Raw genomic sequence first — 24,572 nt, forward strand, 5'->3', positions numbered from 1 at the left:
CTTGGACCGCAGCCAGCGCATATGCGATGTTCTGACTTGAGGTCGAGCCGAGCTGGGAGGTGTCCAGCTGGCCGAGTGGATGCGTCTTAGGTGAGGCTGGCGTTGGAGCTGCTGGTGCCGCTGTTCTTCCTCTGGCCGCTCTGCACCACGCTGGGAACCTGCAGGCCCGTCACGACTGAAAAACTGCCGTTCCACACCTGTAGGGGGCAGCACGTCATCAGGAAGTTGACAAACAAAAAAAGGCCATTGGAACAAAAGAGCATTCTTTTAGATGACAGAAAGGCTTTTGAAGGAACGTTTCTCACCATGAAAGCTGGTACAACTGGATGCTGGAACTTGGTTTTGAATGTATGCATCAGCTGTTTAGTTTTGGAGTTGTAGAAAGACAGAACACCTGAGAGAGAGAATAAAGACGTACTGCATTTAAAAAGTGGGGCTGCAACTAACATGATTTGATTGTTGATCAATCTGTTAATTATTTTTTCACATAATCAATTTATAGTTTTGTTTATAAAATGTCAAAAAATGCTACCGAGACATTGCAGGAAAAAACACCCACCCCCTTATGAAGAATGGGCTACAACTATGGCTCAATTGGCTGCTTGTGAGAGGCTGACATACTCTCTATTGGACAAGTTTGATCAGTATATGTTAACATGGGGCCCTTTCACTGCTTTGCTATTTGTAACTGTAACTTAGAGGTCAATTTAGTAATAGAGGGCAACTAATGGCCTGCTGTGCTTAACCATGGAGAGGATGACAGTGTGTTGGTTCTTGCTTTGTTTTTCTTTTATTTCCCCTTTTCCCTCTTATTCTGTAAATGCATATATCTATTTCTTATACAGTAGATCTCCTGTTAAGTGAAGTAGTGCTTGTCTGTTTGTGTCACCTTGTTTTAACTTTCAATAAAATGTCAAAAAAGTATGAAAAACATTGAGTGATTGAAAGTCTTGAAATTGCTGGTTTTGTTCGATCAACGGTCCAAAACCTAAAGATATTTGATTTACAACAATATAAAGCGCTGAAAAGCAGCAGTTTTCTCTTTTCAGTAGAGATTTATCTGCTGCCAGATTTTATATTGCTTTGTCTGCATCAATTTATGCTGCCGTCTCCAAGAGATCTGGATACATTAAGTTTGGATAAATAAATAAATTTAAAGTTCCCCTGCAGACACGTTTTAAAGTATGAAAAAATGATTAATATTTAGTTTAACCTGGTTTTCCCACATAAAAAAGTGAAAAAAAAACTCTGAAAAAGGGGTTGAAAGCACATTTTCTCTTCCTCCCTCATTGAGAAATACCTGGATCTGGCCTCACCCTGCCCACCACCGCTGCTTGCACTAGGTTGACCCGTGCATATCAAGATGGCGATGCCAAGTTTGCCATTAAGTTTTCAGGTTTCTTTACCAGTGTAATGTTGAAGACTGTTTCCTTGTCGATGTGTGTCTGCATTTGTATATTAGACAGCGATTGGCTTTCAAATTTGTGAAATCTAGTTTGCCTGGTGTACGTTTGAAACTCAAATTTTTGGGGAAGTGCACAGACATCTCCCCCTTCAGTAGAGGGATGTGAAAACACCTCTAGTGACAAACTTTGCACAGATACAAGTCAGTATAGTCAAGGATAGACATTTGAGGGGATATAAACATAGGAAAAACACATTTTCAAGTGGAGGGGATCCTTAAAAATCCTCATATTGTTTGGCGTTTTCACTTTAAAAATTAGTTTGTTGTTTAATTTCTGTCCAATGACCAATCAAAAAATTGACTAATTGTTTCAGCACTAAAAAAATATTAAAAAAGTACTATTTTATACAGACAATGAAATATAACCTGATCATTTGCAACATATTTTTCATTTTAGTGACAAACTTTAAAGTGTTTATTTTGTGGGGGAAATTCTCAACACTTAACAGTTCTATTTGTGATCATTCAAAATGTGACTCTATGTGTTTATCGTACCTTCGTCATAGTTGACGTAGACCCCTATACTGTTTGGGATGGCACAGTCCAGTGCTCGAGCCTTGTTGTTGTGCTTGGCTGTGAGGCTCTGCTGCAGCCAGTTGTTCAGGTGGATGCACCAGGAAGCGCTGCTTTTCCCCAACTGGTCGAATTTTCCCAGGCTCCGCAGGGCGACGCCCACGGCGAAGGCTTTGCTCTCCTTGTCGAACTTCACCTCCCAGTACTGCTGGCCAGCGTCGATCATGGTGTCAGCTGTCATAAGACATAAGCCCAGGTAATTCTTTTCTAGTCTTACAGTGTCAACACAATCTGTTGTGTAGATCGAGAGGTGTGGTTACAGGTTTGTTTTGCTTGTAAATCTATTTTGGAAAGAGATAATCTGACTTCAGTTCTGTGAGAATTATTTGTGTTGGCAGTTTCACAGGAATCATCGAATGGAAATCATGGTAGCAGCGCCCGAAAGCATCCCCTGCTTTATGGTCTATTTAACTCTAAATGGGACCATAATTTACTAAATGAACATCATGCTGTATTGAAGAAGACTTGAAACTAGCGATTGAGACCATAAACTCATGTTTACAATGTTTACTGAGGTAATAAATCAAGTGAGAAGTAGGCTCATTTTCTCATAGACTTCTATAAAATCAGACTTCTTTTTGCAACCAGAGGAGTCACCCCCTGCTGGCTGTTAGAAAGAATGACAGTTTAAGGCAGTTAAGCATTGGATTCACTTTTCATACCTGCAGGTTGCCCAAGGCTAGCTAGGCTAATAAGCTAGCCTACAAACTCAGCCAGGCTAGATGCATTTTTCATGCATTGCTCCACTCCAATTTGGTCCATCCACTGAGGTTGAACCTCAAGCTGTGAAATAATTCATGCTGCCAGAATGGCTCGGTTTCAAATGACTGTTCAACTCCGGTCTGGTGTGTTTTACCCCTAGAGATGTAGAAATACATTGGTTGTGCTTTGTTACTCTCACCCAGCACCGTGTAGGACTCTGCTGTAAATCTGTCTCTGCCGGGCCGGGCTGTCGGCGCTCTCTTAGGTGACATCAGGGCTGATCTAATGAAACAGATGGTAAACAACAAACACTCAAAGATCCATATTTTTTAGATGTATTCTTAATAAGGCTGTTAATCGATTCAAATATTGAATCGTGATTAATAGCACATTTTGTATCCGTTCAAAATAAACCTTAAAGGGAGATTTGTCAAGTATTTAATACTCTTATCAACATGGGAGTGGACAAATATGCTTCCTTTATGCAAATGTATGTATACATTTATTATTGGAAATCAATTAACAACACAAAACAATGACAGATATTGTCCAGAAACCCTCACAGGTACTGCATTTAGCATAAATAATATGCTCAAATCATAACATGGCAAACTGCAGCCCAACAGGCAACAACAGCTGTCAGTGTGTCAGTGTGCTGACTTGACTATGACTTGCCCCAAACTGTACGGGATTATCATAAAGTGGGCATGTCGGTAAAGGGGAGACTCGTGGGTACCCACAGAACCCATTTTCATTCACATATCTTGAGGTCAGAGGTCAAGGGACCCCTTTGAAAATGGCTATGTTAGTTTTACCTCAGCAAAATTTTGTGCAAGTTTGGAGCATTATTTATCCTCCTTTGTGACAAGCTAGTATGACATGGTACCAACGGATTCAACGATTTTCTAGTTTCATACGACACCAGTATCTTCACTCTAGCTTTAACACTGAGCCTGCTACATCAGCCCTAATTCTTAATGACAGAAAGTACATGACTACAGGCCTTAAGAGAGTTTTTTGGACCCCTGTTAATAGTCAGAACCCAGGTTTAAAGACCCTGCATACACACCTGGCTGGAGAGTGCATCGGGGAGTTGGTTCGGGTCTTTTCCTTGCGAATGTCCTGAATCTTTCCTCCACAGCTGTCCCACTCCACACTCATGTCCTCCACCTTCAGGTTCTGGTGGGACGAACCAGAGTCCAGTTTGAAGGTGAAGGCTGCAAATGGAAAATGAGTCAGACCTTTATATGTATATACACACAATCCAGTATTCACATTTGTATGAAGATACAGATACAGCCTTATGAAATCTAGTTTGTGTATTCTCACCATGGGTTTCTAGTGTAACCGGCTCCGAGAACTCTCCTGCCACGGCCTTGTTACACGCTTTCACTCTGAACGTCAAGTACCGGGTGTCAAAGCGCAGGCCTGAGAATAAAGAGTTCCCTTTATGAGTCATCGAAGTTCAGACAACAAAATGCCAAATCCCTCCTCACAGTCCTCCTCCTACCGGTGAGTGTGTGCTCCTGCTCTCGTATCCCCTCCAACACCATCCAGGGGTAATCCTCTCTGATTCGCGGCGGACCCTCGTGGTTCGTGCGTCGATGCTCCAGTATGTAGTGGTCTATCTTGCTGTCGGGCTCCGGTAAGGTCCAAACTACATTCACTGTGTTGTCGCACACCTGGCACTCTGAGAGCTGGATCTCAGGAGTGGCGGGGACTGGAGAGAGGAGACAAGTTTGTCTGTTACAGGGGATATCGAAAAAGCCACTTTGTTCAACACTTTTAATGTTATTTCACTACGGAAACAGCTAATGTGTGAAATATATTAAAAGGCAGGTCCATTATTTGAGTTTTCTTTGAGGTTTTTACATCATTCTGTAGCTTCCCAGTGGTGTTCCTTATGTATTCAAATCCAAACATTACAATTTTGGTCAAAGTATGTATGTTTTAGTGTCAAAATGCTATTTTCCCTTCAAGCTCTTCTAAAAACTTGTTCCCACGTGATGTGACGTAGGTTTCTGCATGATGACGCTGCTACATGTACAGTATATATATATATATCCTTATGGTCAGTGTATTAACATTACATACAGTAACTTAGATGGCGGTCGGCATGCTCCCGGTTTGGAGAAGCAGACAGGAGTACCGGCACGGAAGCTAAGCAACGTACTGCTGTGTGGACGCCACGTTAGTTTGGATGCAAAAGTCACACAATAACACAAACAAACTAACCGATCGATGGATCGGTAGACCAGCAACTCCTGTGTTCTATGAGTTAAAATTACTGTTTTTATGAATGGAGTCTGGTCTGGTGGCTTTCGAAAACAGCGATATAACGGCTTCAGTTCCCCGTCAGAAAGAGCTGTCTGATGGTGAGGTAAAGTGGTGAAAATATTCTAAATATAGCGTACACTTAAATGTATATGAGACATGAGCAGATTTTAAATTATTATTTAACATTTTTTATAGTTTATAATTTATCATGACATGAGCTGTCACATGGGAATAATGTTTCAGCTGCATCAACTGATTTTTGCCACTTGGGGGCAGAATTACCTCAAATCAAGCTGACACAGCAGAGCATACACTATAGCTAAAGTGTTATCATCAAACAATTGTATATTTACACATCAATCAGATACATACATTATCATTCATTCGGAGTCATGTTGTGTCCACCTGATGAATATAAGTCTAATATTCACTCTCTGGAGGTAAATACCTTGCTCTTTAGCTGCCAAATGATCAACTATTATCACCAGCTAGCCGCTGTCTGTTAGTCATTTGATGCAGGTGGTGTACAGTGTCTGTATGTATCAGAGCTTTTTGCTGAAAACAGCTGCTAGCGATGAGAGCGAGCCATACAGTAAACATGTGGGCTGTAATTAAAACCACACGAGTGCATTAAATGAGGTTAAAAAGCCTCACACAGCTGCAGAGTTGGGTAATGATTCTCTGTGGTTTCATCGCTGCGAGCGACCCCCTTTCACGTTACATGCAGTCATTTGACTCGTCTATAAAGTTATGAGAAGTGGAGCTTGTGGAAACCACTGCATCACGCGGCTTGTTTGACATAGAGCCATTGTATTGTTGTGATTAGACTTTGTGACAGTGGTTTGAAACAAAGACGATAATAATTCGTTTTAACGTCATTAACTTGTTGGTAAGACACTGGTATCATATAAGACTAGAAAAAACCTAAGGAATCCATCGGTACCAACCATGTCATACCAGCTTGTTGCGAAGGAGGTTAAACAACACTCTAAACTTAAACTGAATTTTGGCAAGGAAAACTGTCACGGTCATTTTCAAAGGGGTCCCTTGACCTCTGACCTCAAGATATGTGAATGAAAATGGGTTCTATGGGTAACCACGAGTCTCCCCTTTACAGACCTATGCCTACTTTATGATAATCCCATGCAGTTTTGGGGCAAGTCATAGTCAAGTCAGCACACTGACACACTGACAGCTGTTGTGATGATTTGAGCATATTTTTTATGCTAAATGCAGTACCTGTGAGGGTTTCTGGACAATATTTGTCATTGTTTTGTGTTGTTAATTGATATAAAATAATAAATATATACATACAATTGCATAAAGCAAGCCTATTTGCCCACTCCCATGTTGATAAGAGTATTAAATACTTGACAAATCTCCCTTTAAGGTACATTTTGAACAGATGAAAAATGTGCGATCAATCACAATTAAATATTCAAATTGATTGACAGCCCTACTAAAAGACTTGACAAGAAGGACATTTTTGTTATTTTCTTGTTAATTAGTAAAACATCTAATACCTACAGCTGTTAAATAAAATGTAGTGGAGCAAAAAAGTACAATAATTCCCTCTGAAATGTGGTGGAGTAGAAGTATAATGCAGCATGAAATGGAGATACTCAAGTATGAATGTACTCAGTTTCATTACACCACTGCTGCCTGTATTTGTCAGTATTAAAAGTGGAGCAGACCTGGGAGAAACTTGAGGCCCTGCAACATCTCCCTCTCCTGGCTGAAATCCACCATCAAGTGACTCATGATGTCACCGGCTTTAGCCTTTAGGGAGAGGCGAAAGGCTGGAGCCATTGTCACACTGCGGACAAAGAGAGACACAGAAACACACAAGCACACAGAGTGGAAACAAGCGTTGTCCATTATTCAACTGGATCAGAGGCAAAGAAATACTAATACTGCTCACTAAGGAAAGGCCACTAACTAGACTTCTGGTACTACCACTGAACTCGTCAACCTAATGAAGGTTTAAAAGCGGAGCTAGAGAGGGAGTTCATCCAGGGTGGGGGAGCTGACACAGGATGGTACAGACTAGAGAAGACAGCGGGAAACACAAAGACAAAAGGCTCTTTTTCCATAGCGCTTATTGTCTACAAAACGGGTGTGGTGGTGTTGTGAACGCATGCACGCTACATTATGAGATGACTCAATGGTTACAGAAAGGCGATGACAAAGGGGAAGCAATGGATGACTGAGTACTATACCTATCCTTAATGTCTTTGGCCGCCTGGAGAGGAGAAGCAGAGAGGGAAAGGAAAAAAGAGAGGAGATACGAAGCGAAGAGATATCTGAGTTGTAGCTCATCATGTTGTCATTTAACACAAACAGTCGCTGGTGGCTGTGTTAAAATATCTGGTAGTGTGACACCACTGGAAATTCACCATCAGTCATTACAAACGGAGTTATAAACAGCGAGCAGAGGGAACACAGTGCAGCAGCGTTACATCAGTGGCGGAGTGAGTCAGTTACCTGATTGAAACCGTCCGTCTCAGAGGAGCAGAGCGTCTGATTGGCCAGCTCCAGCAGCTCCTCTGAACTCTCCAGGGCTTTGGAGCCGGCACTCAGCTGACTCTGAGAACATTACCAAGCCACAGTCAAAAAGGGCACATCTGCTAACACACGTTTTGTTTATAGTATAATGGGACTAGTGTGTTCTCTGCAGAAGCGATGGAGTTAGCTGCGTCATTTGAGAGTCATGGCTCGGTCCTGAGGCTGCAGAGTTTTATACAGAAATATACAGTTGATGGCATTTTGACCTGAGAGGAATCAATAACACCTTATGTTCAGTGCACTGTGAGCTGGAATAGTTGCTGCAAAAAACTACTGCAAAAAATAGAAAAAGAAAAACGTCATATCTATATTTCTTGTCATATTATATGTAGTCTTTGGGCAATTGGGACTAATGTTTTTGCAATATATTCCATTATATTTTAGGAAAAAACAGTAGTCCCATGTGGCCAAAGAGTAAGGTTGGGTCCGAAATTGCATACTAACATGCTATTTAGTACGCTAAAATAGTATGTGAGATTTTTTAGTGTGTCCGAAACTGTAGTATGAAACCAATAGTACGCAAATTGCATACTATTTCTGGTGAAATATTACAGTATGCAAACACAATACAACGCAGTAGTGATAACAACGTTCATAACGGACGTTGTCGGACAGCTCTGTAACGTCAATAACGCTTCACTTTAACTGTAAGTATAAGATTTCACTTAGTAAGGCGTAATCTAGTTTTTTAATTATTTCAGACTTTGATTCTCGCAAACAGTCGTTTTGGTCACATGAGGTTAGCATGGGTTACCATGGTTACACGTCTCCAACCGGCAAGGAGACTCTCAGGAAGTGACGACGTAAATTACTACTCAGCGCGTACGAAAAGGTGCATACTACTGTTCATACGCACAAAAGTATGTTGAACGATATTACACATATTAGGTATGTAGTGCATAGTATGTGATTTCCGACGCAGCGTAAATCTAGTATGATAAGAAAATTGCTGTATCTCAGAACCTACAAGGTGCACAATCAAGTGATGAACTGATAACAAGTTGAAAATCAAAGATATGCGTAAAAAAAACCATATGGAAGACATTTAATAAACACAATGTCAGTATTTTTCCTCATTTTTAAAAAATCCTGATTTTGACTATTAATAAAAGTGTGATTTTTCAGGTAATCTAAAAAAATCTAAGTTGTACTGTTAGATATTTGGCCAAAGTATGTCCATACCAGATTTCAAGACTTTAGACCAATCAGAACAAATGTTGTGGCATGTTTTCTTACTACTAGTGCTCTACAGACAGACTCAGGAAATCCTTTGTCCCCCGAGCCATCGAACTGTACAACACCTCTCTAGGGAGGGGGGGGACAGAGGAGGACGGTATGCAGGACAGATAATAATGCACTATACTCACTTTTAACAGTCTCTTCTGCACTATATTCACTTTTTTTAATAGTCGTGTATCACAGCTGTTACTCTGCACTATATTCAGTTTTAACAGTTTTCTTCATCTCTTTGTATTTTTATATCTGGTATATTTTTTTTTCTTTGTACTTTGCACTACTAACTTTTTTACTGCCTTTTTACTAACATGTTTTTGCACTTTTGCACTATGGAACTGTGATGCTGGAAACTTGAATTTCCCTCGCGATTAATAAAGTTACTATCTATCTATCTATCTACTAAATGTAGTTTTTGGGCACATATGTCTCTGCAGATGACCTAGCACGTACTATAAAAACTCACTTTGTGATCCAAAGAATTTGTTCATGTGTTTAGGTTTCCTTTAAATGTAACATTTAATGCTTCTGATCAAGAAAATGGCATGAAAGGATGTATAACAGAGAGAAAATGTCCCAAACTGTACGTTTTCACATTTACTTGACAATAAATGGTAACAACAGAATAAGTTTCTCCCTTGAATAAAAACAAACCTTTAGTAATTAAATAAAACTAAATCTGCTATTATTTTGTAAGTCTAAAGAAATGCAAACAGCAGCTACCTGTAGTTCATATGTGCGGCTGGCTCTCTCCTGTTTGATGCGCGTCACCATCTTTTCCTTCATCTCGTCCAGAACAGAGTGGAGGGAGGTGAACTCAGACTCCAGGTCCTCCTGGACTCTGCCTGAGTTCGCCTGGTGGTGTCACAACAAAAAATGAGTGTAAACAGGAAGTAACATTTTTTCTGCAGTTGCATGATTATACTGGCTACCAAACTGTGTGCAATCAGGATTAAACTTTTATTTTGTACCTCTAAATTGTCGAGGCTCTGTTTGAGAGCGCAGACGAAGTTTGAAATCTCCTCATTCTTCATGGCCAGCGTGTGGGTGATCTTACGCAGAGAGTCCTACAGATAAAGACAACATTTAAAGCAGCAGTAGGACTGGAGCAAATATGATTAAAAAAAGTTATTTTTATAAAACAGTCACCATATCCTGACAGTACTACATGAGACAGGTAATCTGAAAAAAATCATGTGCCTCTGTGTCCTCCGGTGCTGCTAACGGCATCTGCAAGATCTCACAGACCGGAGGAAAACAACCAATCAGAGCCGAGGTGGAGCCTTGCCGTCTCTGAGCAGCTGTCAATCACTCGTGAACTCCAATCAAACGGTGAAACTAGGCAGCGCTGATCGAATATGAATCAATATTCTGTTACTGTAATGCCTATTTCTCTCCTCAAATGTTTTCAGAAACATCTTGTAGTGTACTGTTTAGCTGTAAAATTAGAAAGTTTGTGACCCGGCAGCCATGTTGAGTTCAAGTTGAGGAAATACCAAGCACCGCCCACCAGCCAGAGCACAGCCAACAGGAACTAGGGATGTCACGAGAACCGATACTTCGGTACCAACTTGGTACCAAAATTTAAAAAATGTGACGGTACCCGTTTTCTTCAGTACCGAAGGTACCGAACGACGCCTGTAATGGAGCAGAGGTACTGGAGATAAGATTCTTTTGGATCTAATGGGGGCAGTATACACTTACAAGTGTTCTCATCTGCCGTGAAATGAAGGAAGAAGAAGAACGCCGTAACAGCACAGAAAAAAACAACAACACAAGACGTGAAAGATGGCAGCTGCTGCAGCGCTACCTCCGCCTCAACTCGTTGAGAAAACAAATAGCAAGAGTCGGGTATGGAAGTACTTTGCGTTCGAGGCGGATTTACAAGGAGTAATAATAGATTCGCAAAACTAGTATGCGGTGCAGTAACGGTGCCGTCGTACCTTTCCTTCCAAAGGAGGATATGCTTCCAATTTAGCAAAGCACCTCAAAGACATCCAGACAATATGGTCTGTTTTAAAATACTTGAAGGCTACATGCCACTGTTCTGTTTTGCAATGTTAATAGACGTTTCTTTTTATTTATTACTTAAAGGCTACATGCTTCTGTTTTTTGTAATGTTCAAATGCATTAATAAAGGAGTGTGTGTTGAATTACATGGGATTTATTGTTTTTTTTTTGTTTTTTTTACCGTGGTATCGAATTGGTATCGAGAATCGTGTAAATTCACTGGTATTGGTATTGACTACTACATTTCTGGTACCGTGACATCCCTAATAGGAAATGACCTGTGATTGGTATGGAATTTTTTTGCCCAATGATGCCAAAAATATACTGCCTACTGCCACTTTAATGAGAAAGAAATAGATCTACTTTGCATTTTTGTTCCTCCCTATTACGCTCATAAAAAAACAAAACACAGCATTAAGTCATTCTGCTTGTTCTAAAACATTTTGCCAACAATCATGTGGATACAGCATATTTTGCACTTTCAGACAGATGTTTTATGGTTATTAAGGTTATTATGGAATTTTTTTGCCCAAATGATGCCAAAAATATTCTGCCTACTACAGGTTTAACTTGTCATTTCATTCAAAGCCTGAAAACAGAGCCATGAGGAGGTGCAGAAGTCTCTCTCAGAACACTTGAATTACAATATGCTAAAAGGTTATTATGTAATTTTTTTGCCCAATGATAATCTGCCTACTGCAGGTTTAACTTTTGCATAATCAACATTTTCTTATGACAAGGTTAAAAAGCAAAGCCTTTATAGTGTAATATTCCCTATCAATAGCCTCAAAGCCAGAGGACTGAAGGGGCTGCAGGTTTCTCCTCTAACCAAACACTTCAGTGCATCCTCTGTGGTGGAGGAGGTTAATCAGTGTTAGTGGAGAGGACACATGGAGATTTGAGCTCCCTTTTAAACATGATCCTCAGATTAAAGCCTGAAAACAGAGCCATGAGGAGGCGCAGAAGTCCAGCTCTCAGAACACTTGAATTACAATATGCTGAAAGGTTATTATGAAATGCCTGAATGATGCCAAAAATATTCTTCCTACTGCAGGTTTAACTTTTGATTAATCAACATTTTCTTGTGTCACAGTGTAATATTCCGCCATCATATCCTCAAAGCCTGTGATATATATACACAGTAGAGGACTGAAGGGGCTGCAGGTTTCTCCTCTAACCAAACACTTCAGTGCATCCTCTGTGGTGGTGGAGGAGGTTAATCAGTGTTAGTGGAGAGGACACAGGGAGATTCGAGCTCCCTTTAAGGATGATTGTTCTGCAGACTGCATGGGAACTAAAGCCTCAGAGGACAGGCAGGGTGGAGGACACAGGATGCTCATTAATAATCTAATAATGCAGCTTCCCAACCATTGAACAACCGCCTTCAAAGACCTGGACACACACACACACTGACTGTGACCATCCCACAGTGAAGCAGCTCATTCATACTGATGTGTGTTGAAGCGAGAGGAGCTGCAGCCAAGGCCCCCAGTCAGTCCCCTATAACACCGATACATCCATAGCACAGTCATCCACAGCGAGATAAACACCACCTCCACACGGATTAACACTGATTATAATATAAAACACCACCGTGAAACAGGAGTCTCCTCCACAAACAGCTCGTCTCCTCCTTCCTTCCTTCCTTCCTTCCTTCCTTTGTACACTACCGCCCTACTAACGGCTCCTTCTCCCCCATCAGAGACACCTGTTCCTCGGGCTGCGGACTCACCTTCTGGTCCCCCATCCTGCCGCTCCCAACCGAAGCTCCGGCGCCGCTAGAGCCGTTAGTTAACACCGCCGGTATTTGTGCTCCGTGAACCCGGTTAGTGTGTTTTAGTGAGCTGGTACTGATGCTGCCGGAGTGCGACGCATCCTCGGACGGAACACCAACCGCCAACCAACCAACGCCTTCTGGGCCGGAGAGCGGACTGCGCATGCGCCAACAGGCGGGAGAGGATTCTGGGTAGTGATGTTTTTGTTGAGCGGGTGCTGCCTTCAGGGACTGTCGGAGAAAAGTGAAGACCACTTAAAGGGACTATTTGTAACTTTCAGAAATGCTTCTTAACAGCGACACCTGTGGCCGTGAAATCAACCAAAGTCAGCGTCGGGCTCGCGCTTGCTCGCTCTAAATATACCTGAACGAGCATCACTCAAAACAGTGAGGCGACACACGTCAGCTAAAACCACAATATCACTCTATATTTCAGCTGCTTGGCAGTAATGTTAGAAGACCAGACGAAGGTCTCTCCATGAACATGATTTAGATCTGATCCTAGTGTTGGCTTTTCCTGCCTAAGCCAGGCTGATGCAGCGGAGCTCTGCAGCGTGTCTCCTCTGCTCTCTCCGCCCGCAGCCGGAGAGAGCAGAGGAGACACCGGCACCCGGTCGGTAACGAGAAGACAACGTAACTCTCTGTAGAGCTCCGTCACTTCACAAGACACGGAAAACCTCTGTTGGTCTGGAGGAGCTGCAGCAGTTATTTCTGCACAAACGTCCCCTGTACATTCACTAGATATTCTCAGAGCTAAACTAACTCTTCTGCAGTGTGGAGTGAGCGCGCGTTCACGTCTAGAGGTGGAGCGAGCTGAGCTGTCTGAGTGAAGGCGAGCAGGAAAAGGAGGAGGGTACAGCGGCTACACGCGAACGCGCATATGCGAGCGCGCATGTGTGACGACCCGCTACATTTATGCGCGTACAAAGTTACAAATAGTCCCTTTAATGTTGTGCTTCAAACGTGGTTTATTTTTTTTACATTATTACGATTTTTTTCTGCAACATAGCAACATGATCACTGAAATGTCAGTTATGTGTAAACTTAAATTATTTTATTTGACTTCATAAAATAAAGAGGGTGGCTACTACTAGTTAGAAGAGTTTCAGTTATAACTAACACTGTAACAACACCAACAACTATTACAAAGAGATTTACAGCATAAAAGCAAGATTAAAGGACTATTTATATTTATTTATTTATTTATTTACTCGTTGTGATTTATTATCACTGTTTACTTTGTTTCTCTTTTTTTTTTATTATATTTATTTATTTATTATTAATATTATTATTATTTTTTATTATTTAATATTATATTATATATTATTGTTTTTATTATTATTATTATTATTTAATTTTTATTTATTTTTGTTTATTATTATTCCTATTCTATTTTTTTTGTCTTTTATTTCTATTTTCTAACTTTATCTCTCATTTTTATTTTGTTTTTATTTATTTATCTATTTATTTATTCTTTTTCAATTCCTTTTCTATACTTATCTTCTTTTCTCTCCTAATATAAGTATAAATAAACATGTAATTTTTCCTTCCTGTACATTTATGTTTTCTCTGGTCCTATGGACAAAAAATATTATTCATTCCTACCTAATGGAACAATGTATGGACATTGTGGGGAGGCCAAAGCATACGGACTGCCTCTTAAGGACACCTATGACCCTATTGTATCTTAAAACATGTGATTGTGCTGTACGACTGTACCTGTTGAAAGGAAATAAAAAGAAGTTAAAAAAATACTATTTACGTGAAATACAATGAATAAAACAAGACAACGATTTAAAACACAGGCGGATATTATAATGAGCTTCAATATGGCAATTAACTTACAGAAACATTTTAAATATTTTTGATGAAAACTTCATTCATTTTGTGCTTCAAACGTGATTTTTATTTTATTTTATTTTATTTTTTTTACATTATTCTGAACAGAAATATTAAAATAGATACTGTAACACAGGAACAGTATCACTGAAATGTCAGTTATGTGTAAAGTTAAACGGATTTTATTTGATTTAAGGGTGAAGATGGTGGCTAGTTGGAAGAGTTTGAGATCTAACAGTGTAACAACACCAACAACTATTACAAAGAAAATAAAAGCAAGATTAAAAGACTATTTGTGTGAAATACAATGAATAATATGAAACGTTAATATTAATATTAATTATTATATTAAATGGTATACTTATTGACTGTTTTATGGTGTTTTTGTAAATTCCTTTTCAATTTGAACTATTTATTGATGGATTCATATTTTATAATTCTTCTTTTTATTGCCCATTAAAATGTTAAATAATCTATATTAATAATAATATTCTAAATATGAAAACATAAAATTACCATACTGTGATCAGTAAAAATGACCCATTTCATACTAAAAGGAAAGACTATAGAATCTGTAGGGAATTTATTTTTAAGGAAATTGCACCCTGAGAGCAAATGAGCTATAAAAAACTAACAAACAAAGGTGTTTATGTTGTCACAAGGCCGGGTCACATAATATGTAATTACAGTAATGCAGAACTCAGTCGATATTGTACTAGTAGTGCAAAAAGTAATATAATCACCAAAAAGCAACTGAGACACTGTGAACCTGGGTCTTTTTGCTGTGTTTTGTTTTTTTATTAGCATAATAGGGAGGAACAAAAATGCAAAGTTGATCTATTTCTTTCACATTAAAGTGGCAGTAGGCAGTATATTTTTGGCATCATTGGGCTAAAATTCCATAATAACCTTTTTAGTATATTGTAATTCAAGTGTTCTGAGAGAAAGCTAGACTTCTGCACCTCCTTATGGCTCTGTTTTCAGGCTTTAGAAAATGTAGCCCGTGACGGGAGACTTTGACCAATCACGTCCTTTCATTGAGAGAGCATTCATATTGGCTGTGCTTGGGTCATGTGACCAGAACTTGGCGTTCCTTCACCAGATTTCACAACGGCGGTGGCGGCATCACAAACTTTCTCATTTTACAGCTGAACCGTGTACTACAAGATGATTCTGAGAACATTTGAGGAGAGAAATAGGCATTAACGTAACATAATATTGATTCATATTTGATCAGCGCGGCCTAGTTTGACCATTTGCTCGGAGTTCGCAAGTGATTGACAGCCTGGACGGCAGATGGACAGCGGACCTCAGATCAGCTCTTACTGCTTGTTTTCCTCCGGTCTGTGAAATCTTGCAGATGCCGTTAGGAGCACCGGAGGACACCGGAGGACACAGAGGCACATGATTTTTTCAGGTTACCTGTTTCATGTACTACTGTCACGATATACCGACCGTTTTAGAGAAATAACTTTTTTTAAATATATTTGCTCCAATCTCGCCTACTCCAGCTTTAATAGCTTAACAAAACAAGATTAGATGGAAATTAACAATAACAGTAAGTAATAGCAGTATGTAGTAGTAATAGCAATAGAAATATGTGAGAGAAAAACAAAAAGTGTAAAAAAAAAATGTAGGATAAAGCGGGTCTTTTTTCATCATATTGCTACTTTATTTTATTCTGTTTACATAAAACATCAAAGTCACACCTTTGCTTTAGAAACAAAGGTGTTACACATCAGAACAAAAAGATTCATCCTGAGATAAGACTCATTTCTGTAGGTCTGTCGTTTATTTCACCAACAGTATAATAGTGGAAAATCAGCCACAGTTCCTACTCAACTCTTCTGTTGTCCCACTAAACAAATGATTTGAGATCAGTTCTCTATACTTACGTTACAGGCGGGACCTAGTTTCAGTCTCTTGAAGTTGCACATGGTTGAGGTTTCACAGGTTATACACCCCCTGTACACTTGACATGTTTCTTCTTTTGGCCTTTTTCACCTTTACTATAATGAACAGATTAAACACTTATTATCATCCTTTGACTTAACAAGCCAGAGTCAGAAATCAGAATCAGGTTTATTGTCAAGTAGGTTTTCAAATACAAAATATTTGCCTTGGTGTTTGGTGCATAATATAAAAAAACAAGACAAATGTGAGTACTACAACAGTGTCAAAAATTATATATAAAATTTAAAAATGACAATAAAAATATGGAAAAAAGTGAATTAAAAGCAAGTTTAGATATTTAAAATTTTAAACACCAAACTGTAAAATGTCACAAACTTAGATGTTATTGTGTTTTTACAGTATTCCTGTCCTAAACTATCCCGTGTGAAACTATATTGTCAGAAAAATTACAATTAACTTTATCATCTCTCATCTTTATTGTCTCTCATGCACTTATCTTGTAGACTGCGGTTGGAGATTGAATCTGATAGTTCATATACCCCATCGTACTCAGTTGTGTCTTGTCACAGGAAGCTGACGCCTGTCTTCTTGTACACCGCTGTGGGGACAAGGTGAAATGCGTTTTTAGCACCCTTGCACCAAAACCCACAAGGGTTTCACAAACCCCTGGCATCATCGTTGTGAGCCCTGCTTTTTATTTTTATTCAGCAAGTCAGCACATGCATATTAATCTCACTGAGGGATTTGTTGTCTGCTTGCATGTCAGTGTACTAACAGCAGGATGTACATTTTTAGCAATGAGGCAGCAGTACAGCAGCCAGCTTTGATGTCTTTTGATTAAAAGAAAATGAAACAATACTGCAGTAATGTTTGGTCAGGAATCTCTTTTGTCTTTTTGAAAGCCTACACTATTTTCCATCTTCAGCTGTTGTTTATGCAACCTACACTACACTCAGTCACCTCCCGAGAAAGCAACTTATTCTCACACTAAACTTAAAAGAAACAAAAAAAAGCCCTCCTCCTCCCACCCACACAGGCGTTTTTTTTTTTTGTGTCTAGCTCTGTCGGATGTGCACACAGACAGGCAGCAGACACAGGATGAGTCTGAGAAGAAGAAGAAGAACAAGAAGACCACCTCTCACATGATACAATGGAAATGTGTCTGAAGCGGTCAACTCTGGTTTTTCTCACAGGTAAGACTCCTGAAAACAGACAATACCCTGACAACATAAAGATATAACATAAATAGAATAATGAATGAACATCATGTGTGCAGAGCTACTGTAGAATGAAACACATTTGCCTGTTGTAGTTTTTTGTTTCTGCTACCAGTAGTGGTAGAAGTACTCAGAAACTTTACTTAAATAAAAGTAATAATAGCACAGTGTAAAAGCCAATAACATTTAAGATTTTACTTAATTAAAAGTAGTGATATTGCAATGTAAAAATACTCTGTGACGAGTAAAAGTTACGCATTTAAGATTTTACTTAAGTAAAAGTAATGATAGCACAGTGTAAAAGTCATGTATTTAAGATTTTACATAATTAAAAGTAATGACATTGCAGTGTAAATATACTCTGTGACGAGTAAAAGTTACGAATTTAAGATTTTACTTAAGTAAAAGTAATGATAGCACAGTGTAAAAGCCATGCATTTAAGATTTTACTTAATTAAAAGTAGTGATATTGCAGTGTAAAAATACTTTATTACAAGTAAAACTTACGAATTTAAGATTTTACTTACCTACCTTACTTTTACTTAGGTAAAAGTAGTAATACTGCAGCGTAAAAGTACTCTATTTCAAGTAAAAATTATGCATTTAAGATCTTACTTAAGTAAAAGTAGTAACGAAAATACTCAGTTACAAGTAAAAGTCATGTATTTAAGATTTTACTTAAGTAAAAGTAGTAACACCGCAGTGTAAAATTACTCTATTATGAGTAAAAGTTAAGAATTTAAGATTTGACTTACCTACCTTACTTTTACTTAGGTAAAAGTATTAATACCACGGCGTAAAAGTACTCTGTTACAAGTAAAATTTATGCATTTAAGATCTTACTTAAGTAAAAGTAGTAAAGAAAATACTCAGTTACAAGTAAAATTCATGCATTTAAGATTTTACTTAAGTAAAAATAATAATACTGCAGTGTAAAAGTCATGTATTTAAGATTTTACTGAAGTCAAAGTACAAAAGTATTAGCATCAAAATATACTTAAAGTACCAAAATTGAAAGTAATAATTTTGTAGAAAAGCCCATTTTATAATAATATACATTATATTATTGTATTCTAATGATTTATTTATTAATGTGTATATCACTTTAATACTGAAGCTGGCTAAATTAATTGATATACTGTATATATATATATATATATATTGTATATATTACTTCATATAAAGCTTGGTAGCTTGTGAATTTCCCCCTTGGGATCAATAAAGTCTTATTGATATAATAATATAATTATTTACTTGCTGATTCAATTTTGTGATATGAATCCGGAGCGTAACATAACATATTAAATAAAGGTAGTGGCGTAAAAGGTATAATATTTCCCTCTGAGATGTAGTGGAGTAGAAGTATAATGTAGCGGGAAATGGAAATACTCAAGTAAAGTACAAGTATCTCAGATTGTACTTTAGTACAGGCCTTGAGAAAGACGTACTTAGTTACTTTCTGCCACTGCTGGCTACAGATACTGCATTTTTATCATAATGTTTTAAATATTGCTGTATTGAATTCACCTAAAAGTCCATATTCATCTCTATCCATCTATCTATCCATCTATCTATCTATCCATCTATCTATCTATCTATCTATCTATCTATCGCAGCACTAGCAGCCCTGGTGATATCAGGTCAAGCTCCTGTGATTCTGGATAATACAAAAAACAGAAGAGTGGAAGTTCCTGTTGGTTCCTCTGTGACTTTCCAGTGCGGTTTGACGACAGAGAAGTTTGAGAGATTTCGGGTGGTCTGGCATTTTAACCCCTCTGGATCTTCAATCTACAACTCGAGCAAATTATCCTCCGAGATCTTTAACAAATCTGAAAAGACCTTCAGCGTGGTGTCAAACGAAACAACGCTGAAGAACACCGAAGACACTTCGCTGAAATACACTTTATCAAATGCAACAGTCCAGAACAGCGGATGGTACTTTTGCAAAGTCATCAGTGAGATTCCCTTATATACCTTAAGTAGCAGCATTGGAAGAGAAGTAGTTATAAGTAAGTATCACTTGAATTGGATAAAGCCGGTAACACTTTACTTTAAATCCTCCTATTTAACATTCATGGTTTATAACACACTTTAATGTATTTAAGAGCAGCTATAAGGACATTGTTAGTTAAAGGTGCCCTATACGATATCAAGAGATAGCAGCAAACAACTCTTTGTAATATAAAGACATAGTGGAGTAATGTCTACCTGAGCAGAGAGTGAAGTCGCTCCGTGTGTGTTGCATAGACTGTATATATAGATGGCGACGCGGCTCCACTTCCTCCCACTGCACAAAAGTGAAGCCAAAATATCACAGATACGGGAGATGTCATCTTGAGATTTTGACATTATTTGGAGCCAGAGTCTGTGCAGTAGTATCAAGGTCCCGCCCACACATTTACCTGAGCCAATCACGAGCCGAGAGCGGCCGCAGCTTGCCCATGTGCGCCACCTAGCTGCTACGTTAGCACCACGGTAGCTGTGTGGCTAGAAAGTCACAACAACTAACCATAATATCTCTACATCAACTACATTTATGATCAAACTGACACGTTTTATTGCACAGACTCGTGATGGTTATGGAAAGTTAAAGTTACATTTCTTCTCTCGTACATTTCACTCAGAGCAGCTGTCAATCATGACGTCTGACCCCCTTTTTATAGCATCAACACGTGAACATACATCAGCGTGATAAGAACTACCTAAAATGATAGAAACATTTATTTGACGTGTGCTTTGACTTTTTAGTTTGGGTTGGTCGCGTGCCTTATAGTGCATGTTCGTGCACGTGAGCGTACTCTACTTGCTAGCTCACGGCCGTTGCTCGGCACTTCGCTCCTATGGCGGTTACAGCTGGTAACGCCGTCCCGACCAACAGCGCCTTTATGGAAGCGTTACACTATTATGTCTGTCAGCTGTATTGCTGTTGTTTTCACTGTTAGCATCATTAGCGGCGAGCCTTGTTGAGACAATAGAAATGCTCCCAATCATTTAGCACCTTTAATGTACAGTATTCGCCAGTAATAACTTCTCCTATGAAGAAATAGTTTATGTTATTACAACTGTGTTTTACTATATTCTCTTTTATTATCTGATTATACATCAACCTCCACCCATGGGTGCCCACAGCAGGAGATATAGAAAGAAATAAACTACTTACAACTACATTATAGTGGCTTAAAAAAGACTATTATTACATGTTTACATGCTGCTTATGAATGCTAAACAGAGGTACATGAAGTAAAGTGTTGCCATAAGGCTTATTATGATGAAACATGACATGATGAAGGGGATTTATAAAATATTCTGGCTTGCTATGACTTAATGAAAGTGTCATTTTGTTTCCTCCGTGACAGCGAAGAGCAAGGAAAATACAACGTACCCGTCACTTCCCATAGTGACAGGTAAACATGTGTGCATGTATGTGTGTATGTGCGTGTGTACCAATAGCTAAAATATAAACCATAATGCACCGTGCATTTTTAGGACCCGGCACAGTCTGAGCTGTTATTCTGGTGGTAGTAACTAAGCTCTGAACTGACAAGTGTCCACTTATAGAGGTGATGACACCTCACTGGTGAGGAGGTCAAAACTATTTCTAAATTGTAAAGCCGTGTGAAGTTCTGCGCACACAGGTATTGTGTTGATCAGTTGACAAATGCATGTGTTTATCGCTCTTTAAAACATATTATATTAGCCTTATTCTTGTACATTGGCCAACGTGTAGCCTGAGGAAAAATTAAAAGAAATTGTGATATTGAGCTGTTTAATAACTCTGTATTCTTAAGGACTATTGTGTACACACATTGGCTTTATACTATACACATTCTGATAACAAATTGACATAATTGTGAACATATTTCAAGACAAAGTTTGTCTCTTACAGCTACTGTGACGCCCACAAACAACTTCCAGCTCATCGACTGGTGGATGTGGCTCTTGTTGGGGGTAGCTGTTTTCATCCTGATTGTCCTGCTGGTCATATGTGTCTGGCTGAGAAGAAGACGCCACAGAAGCAGAGGTAATAGTCTCCCTACCAGGTGGAAGGTTAAGATAATCATCTAGACCAGAGGCATTTAAAGTGGGAGGCAAAAATTTGTCTGAGGGGACGCCCACAGCCTCACACTTTGAAAACCCCTGATCTAGATCTAACTGGCACTGCAGTAAACATCTATAGATTATAGATAAGCTCTGCAGGCATTGAAGCTGCAGGACTGTGAGGAGTTGTTTTGTGTCTGAGTGAGAGAAAAAAAGAAAAAGAGAAAGCACTGTTCATGTGAGATAGCAGGTATTTTCTGCCCAACTCATGGCCGGTGGATGCAAAGTGAGCAAACAAGTGGTTTGTGTGGTTTAACTGCACAGTTTGAGATGATCTAAAAAGATGATGCAAAACAATTGAGGCAGCCTGTCTGTCTGCTGTGTGGTTCAATAGATGTAGAGAGAATTTAATTTCTAGAACAGACCACTGCAGTTTAGAAAGACAAGGACCTCATTTTGCAGGCGGAGCTCACTAGTGCATGAGATTTGGTCACAGCCGGCTGCCCCATACTGAGAAAAATATCAGATACTTGTAGAAGAGACGTCAGCAAACTGAAGAATCCAACCACATCCCACCACCCACCACATTTACGGCTTTTCCAGTCACTGAGACAATTTTGCTTGGGAACTACCTCACAGTCACAGTCTATAATTCACAAACAAATACATTTATATATAGTTGCTACGGGCCTCATTTCCAAAATAAGAGTGTAAAATGAAGAAACCCTATTATTGTTTTTTATAAAAATTTAGTGTGAAATTCACACATCTTTTGCTAAAGAGCTGAAACTATTAGTTGATTAATTGTTCGACAGACAAATTTTGATAATCGAAAAATTACAATAATTTACTTGTTGCAACTTCTCTTATATATTATATTATTTTAAAGCGAATATCTTTGGGGTATTGAGCTGTTGGTCGGACAAAAAAAGACATTAGAAGACAGATTAATTGTAAATGAAAATAATACATTTTATATGTTGCTTTCACACCGAATTATCATTAATGCACTGTAATGCACTGAATACGTCTCGGTGATCAAAATGCTGCTTTCCTAATGATGTTTATTATCACGCAAAAATATTTTATCCACCATTCACGGCCTTTCAAACATACATATTTTCACAGATTTCACTATAATGTCATAATGCCAAAAGAATTGGTAGCAGGTGACTTTTGAAATCCAATGACCTTGTAACATTTATCACATGTTGTCATATTTAGCTTACAGTTGTAACTCATCAGCTATCATTTCTCAACCACATTTACAACACGTGCAAAACTTTTATGATTTTATTGTAGTTTTATGTCGGTGCAATATTTCCGATCAGACATCACAAAGGTGGCGTGTGAGTAAGTGGGTGTGAATGTGGTGGTTTGGCCACAGAGGACGGAGCAGTTAGAAGTAGGACAGAGGCTACATGCTGCCTACATACAGAGGATGTTCTGTCATGACGCATACCACAATACCTTTGGTGTATTATAAGCGTGATATGATGTTTACAGACAGGAGCATTTCTACAGTAGTTTCTAATTTACATAAAACTGCTGTCAAGAGATAATTGTCTTTTGTGTATTTTACATTGTAGTTACTGTAAGGTTCTGAATGTGAATAGGGAACAGTGGTAGTCATTGGTGGTAGAAGTATTCAGATATTTTACTTAAGTAAAAGTGGTAATACCACAGTTGTAGCAGTGCATACTTGCTGTCATTTCCCCTTTCCCACTTAATTTTAGCTGAATATATATATATATATACACACATATATTCAGCTAAAATTTAATAAAAAAACAAAAAAAAAAAAACTAACAAATATTTTAGATTCTGTTCTGCAATTTAGATTGAACATACTGGTTAATAGATTAACTTAATGGAGGGTAATCAGCCTAACAACTGAAATTCATCCTGTTTTTATGTCTCTTAATGCAGTAGAACAGCCCATCTATGCAAACACTCATCGTGTGCCCAACAAACAGCCATCACCTCGGCCGGGCACACCTGCGGCGAACAACCTGAAGCTGGTTTCTTCCTCTCAAAACCTCCGGACCCCGAGTCCAGGCCGGAAATACGAAGACAAACGGAGATACAAACATTGAAGAAGTCATGGACCTCATCAACTCCTCCTCATCATATTTAGTCATGGTGGACTAAAGCTCTTTTAAAACTTGACAACATAAATTATCTAAATGGGCCCCTTTGTATTTCCTGTTCCAATTGTTGTTAATGCAGCTGACAGGAAGTAAACTTGGACCAAAGCTGTTGCCCCAGCAACAGAATAACAATGTAAAGGTCTATAGGAATGAAGCAATGAATTGTCTTTTTTAATTATTATGTTTTACATTGTATTTTATATTTTCTGGTGCAGGCTTTTCCTTTAAACTGGAAATGTGTCCTATCTTATTGTTTGTATTTCTTCTCAGATATTTCCTGTAAAATATCTTTTATGAGCCCCTAGATGGCAGAATGTTAACGGGTAAATTCAAAATGTTCTTTTTATCTTTTATTTTTTTTGCTTTTCAGCTCCTGACATTATTTGAATATGTTGCCAACAGCAGCCCTTGTGTAGCTAATAAATATATAAATAAATAAAATGTGGCAAATTGATATTTTTTTAGTAGTGATGGGAGTGACATGTTAATGCTTTTATCAACCGTGTGCTTATTTTTAGACTTTATATTAAAGATGAAAATTTAGTTTTTGCGGTATAGTTTACAATATCTTAAACAATAATAACTTTATTTGTATAGCACTTTTCCAAAACAAGTTACAAAGTGCTTTACAAAGACCCAAAAAGCAAGAAATTAACAGGTAGTAATAAATAAAAGATAGTGTTGATACAGTAAAAATGACAAGCAAGGTATGAAGTACTAAAACACAGCAACAACAAGTAGAATAATAGGAATAGGAATAGGAATAATCGATTAAGAGAAAGCAATTCTGAAAACGTGCGTAAATGTTATAGTAT

At 38.5% G+C, this 24,572-nt stretch overlaps 2 protein-coding genes across 3 annotated transcripts; one reads left to right on the top strand and one right to left on the bottom strand.

Moving 5' to 3' along the window:
• Nucleotides 1–52: 52 nt before the first annotated feature.
• On the bottom strand, nt 53–12,960 carry fsd1 (fibronectin type III and SPRY domain containing 1). Its single transcript, XM_037769631.1, has 13 exons — nt 12,558–12,960; nt 9,787–9,882; nt 9,539–9,670; nt 7,502–7,603; nt 7,237–7,259; nt 6,712–6,833; nt 4,251–4,460; nt 4,070–4,168; nt 3,810–3,957; nt 2,940–3,022; nt 1,961–2,212; nt 306–394; nt 53–197 (listed from the first exon to the last, which is right to left on the bottom strand). Exons 1-13 carry the CDS (start codon nt 12,762–12,764, stop codon nt 87–89), a joined length of 1,674 nt encoding a protein of 557 aa, XP_037625559.1. The 5' UTR covers nt 12,765–12,960; the 3' UTR covers nt 53–86.
• On the top strand, nt 2,096–24,198 carry LOC119488202. 2 transcript variants are annotated; one of them, XM_037769634.1, is made up of 6 exons: nt 2,096–2,234; nt 17,433–17,545; nt 19,186–19,578; nt 20,926–20,973; nt 21,456–21,590; nt 23,537–24,198. In XM_037769634.1, the coding sequence occupies exons 2-6, from the start codon at nt 17,503–17,505 to the stop codon at nt 23,701–23,703; spliced, it is 786 nt and encodes a 261-aa protein (XP_037625562.1). In that variant the 5' UTR covers nt 2,096–2,234; nt 17,433–17,502; the 3' UTR covers nt 23,704–24,198. The 2 variants fall into 2 exon arrangements, with proteins under 2 accessions (XP_037625562.1, XP_037625563.1); XM_037769635.1 differs by lacking the exon at nt 20,926–20,973.
• The last annotated feature ends 374 nt before the right edge of the window (nt 24,199–24,572 follow it).

Source organism: Sebastes umbrosus, chromosome 5 (genome assembly GCF_015220745.1).
Source record: "Sebastes umbrosus isolate fSebUmb1 chromosome 5, fSebUmb1.pri, whole genome shotgun sequence".
Taxonomy (NCBI): Eukaryota; Metazoa; Chordata; class Actinopteri; order Perciformes; family Sebastidae; genus Sebastes; species Sebastes umbrosus.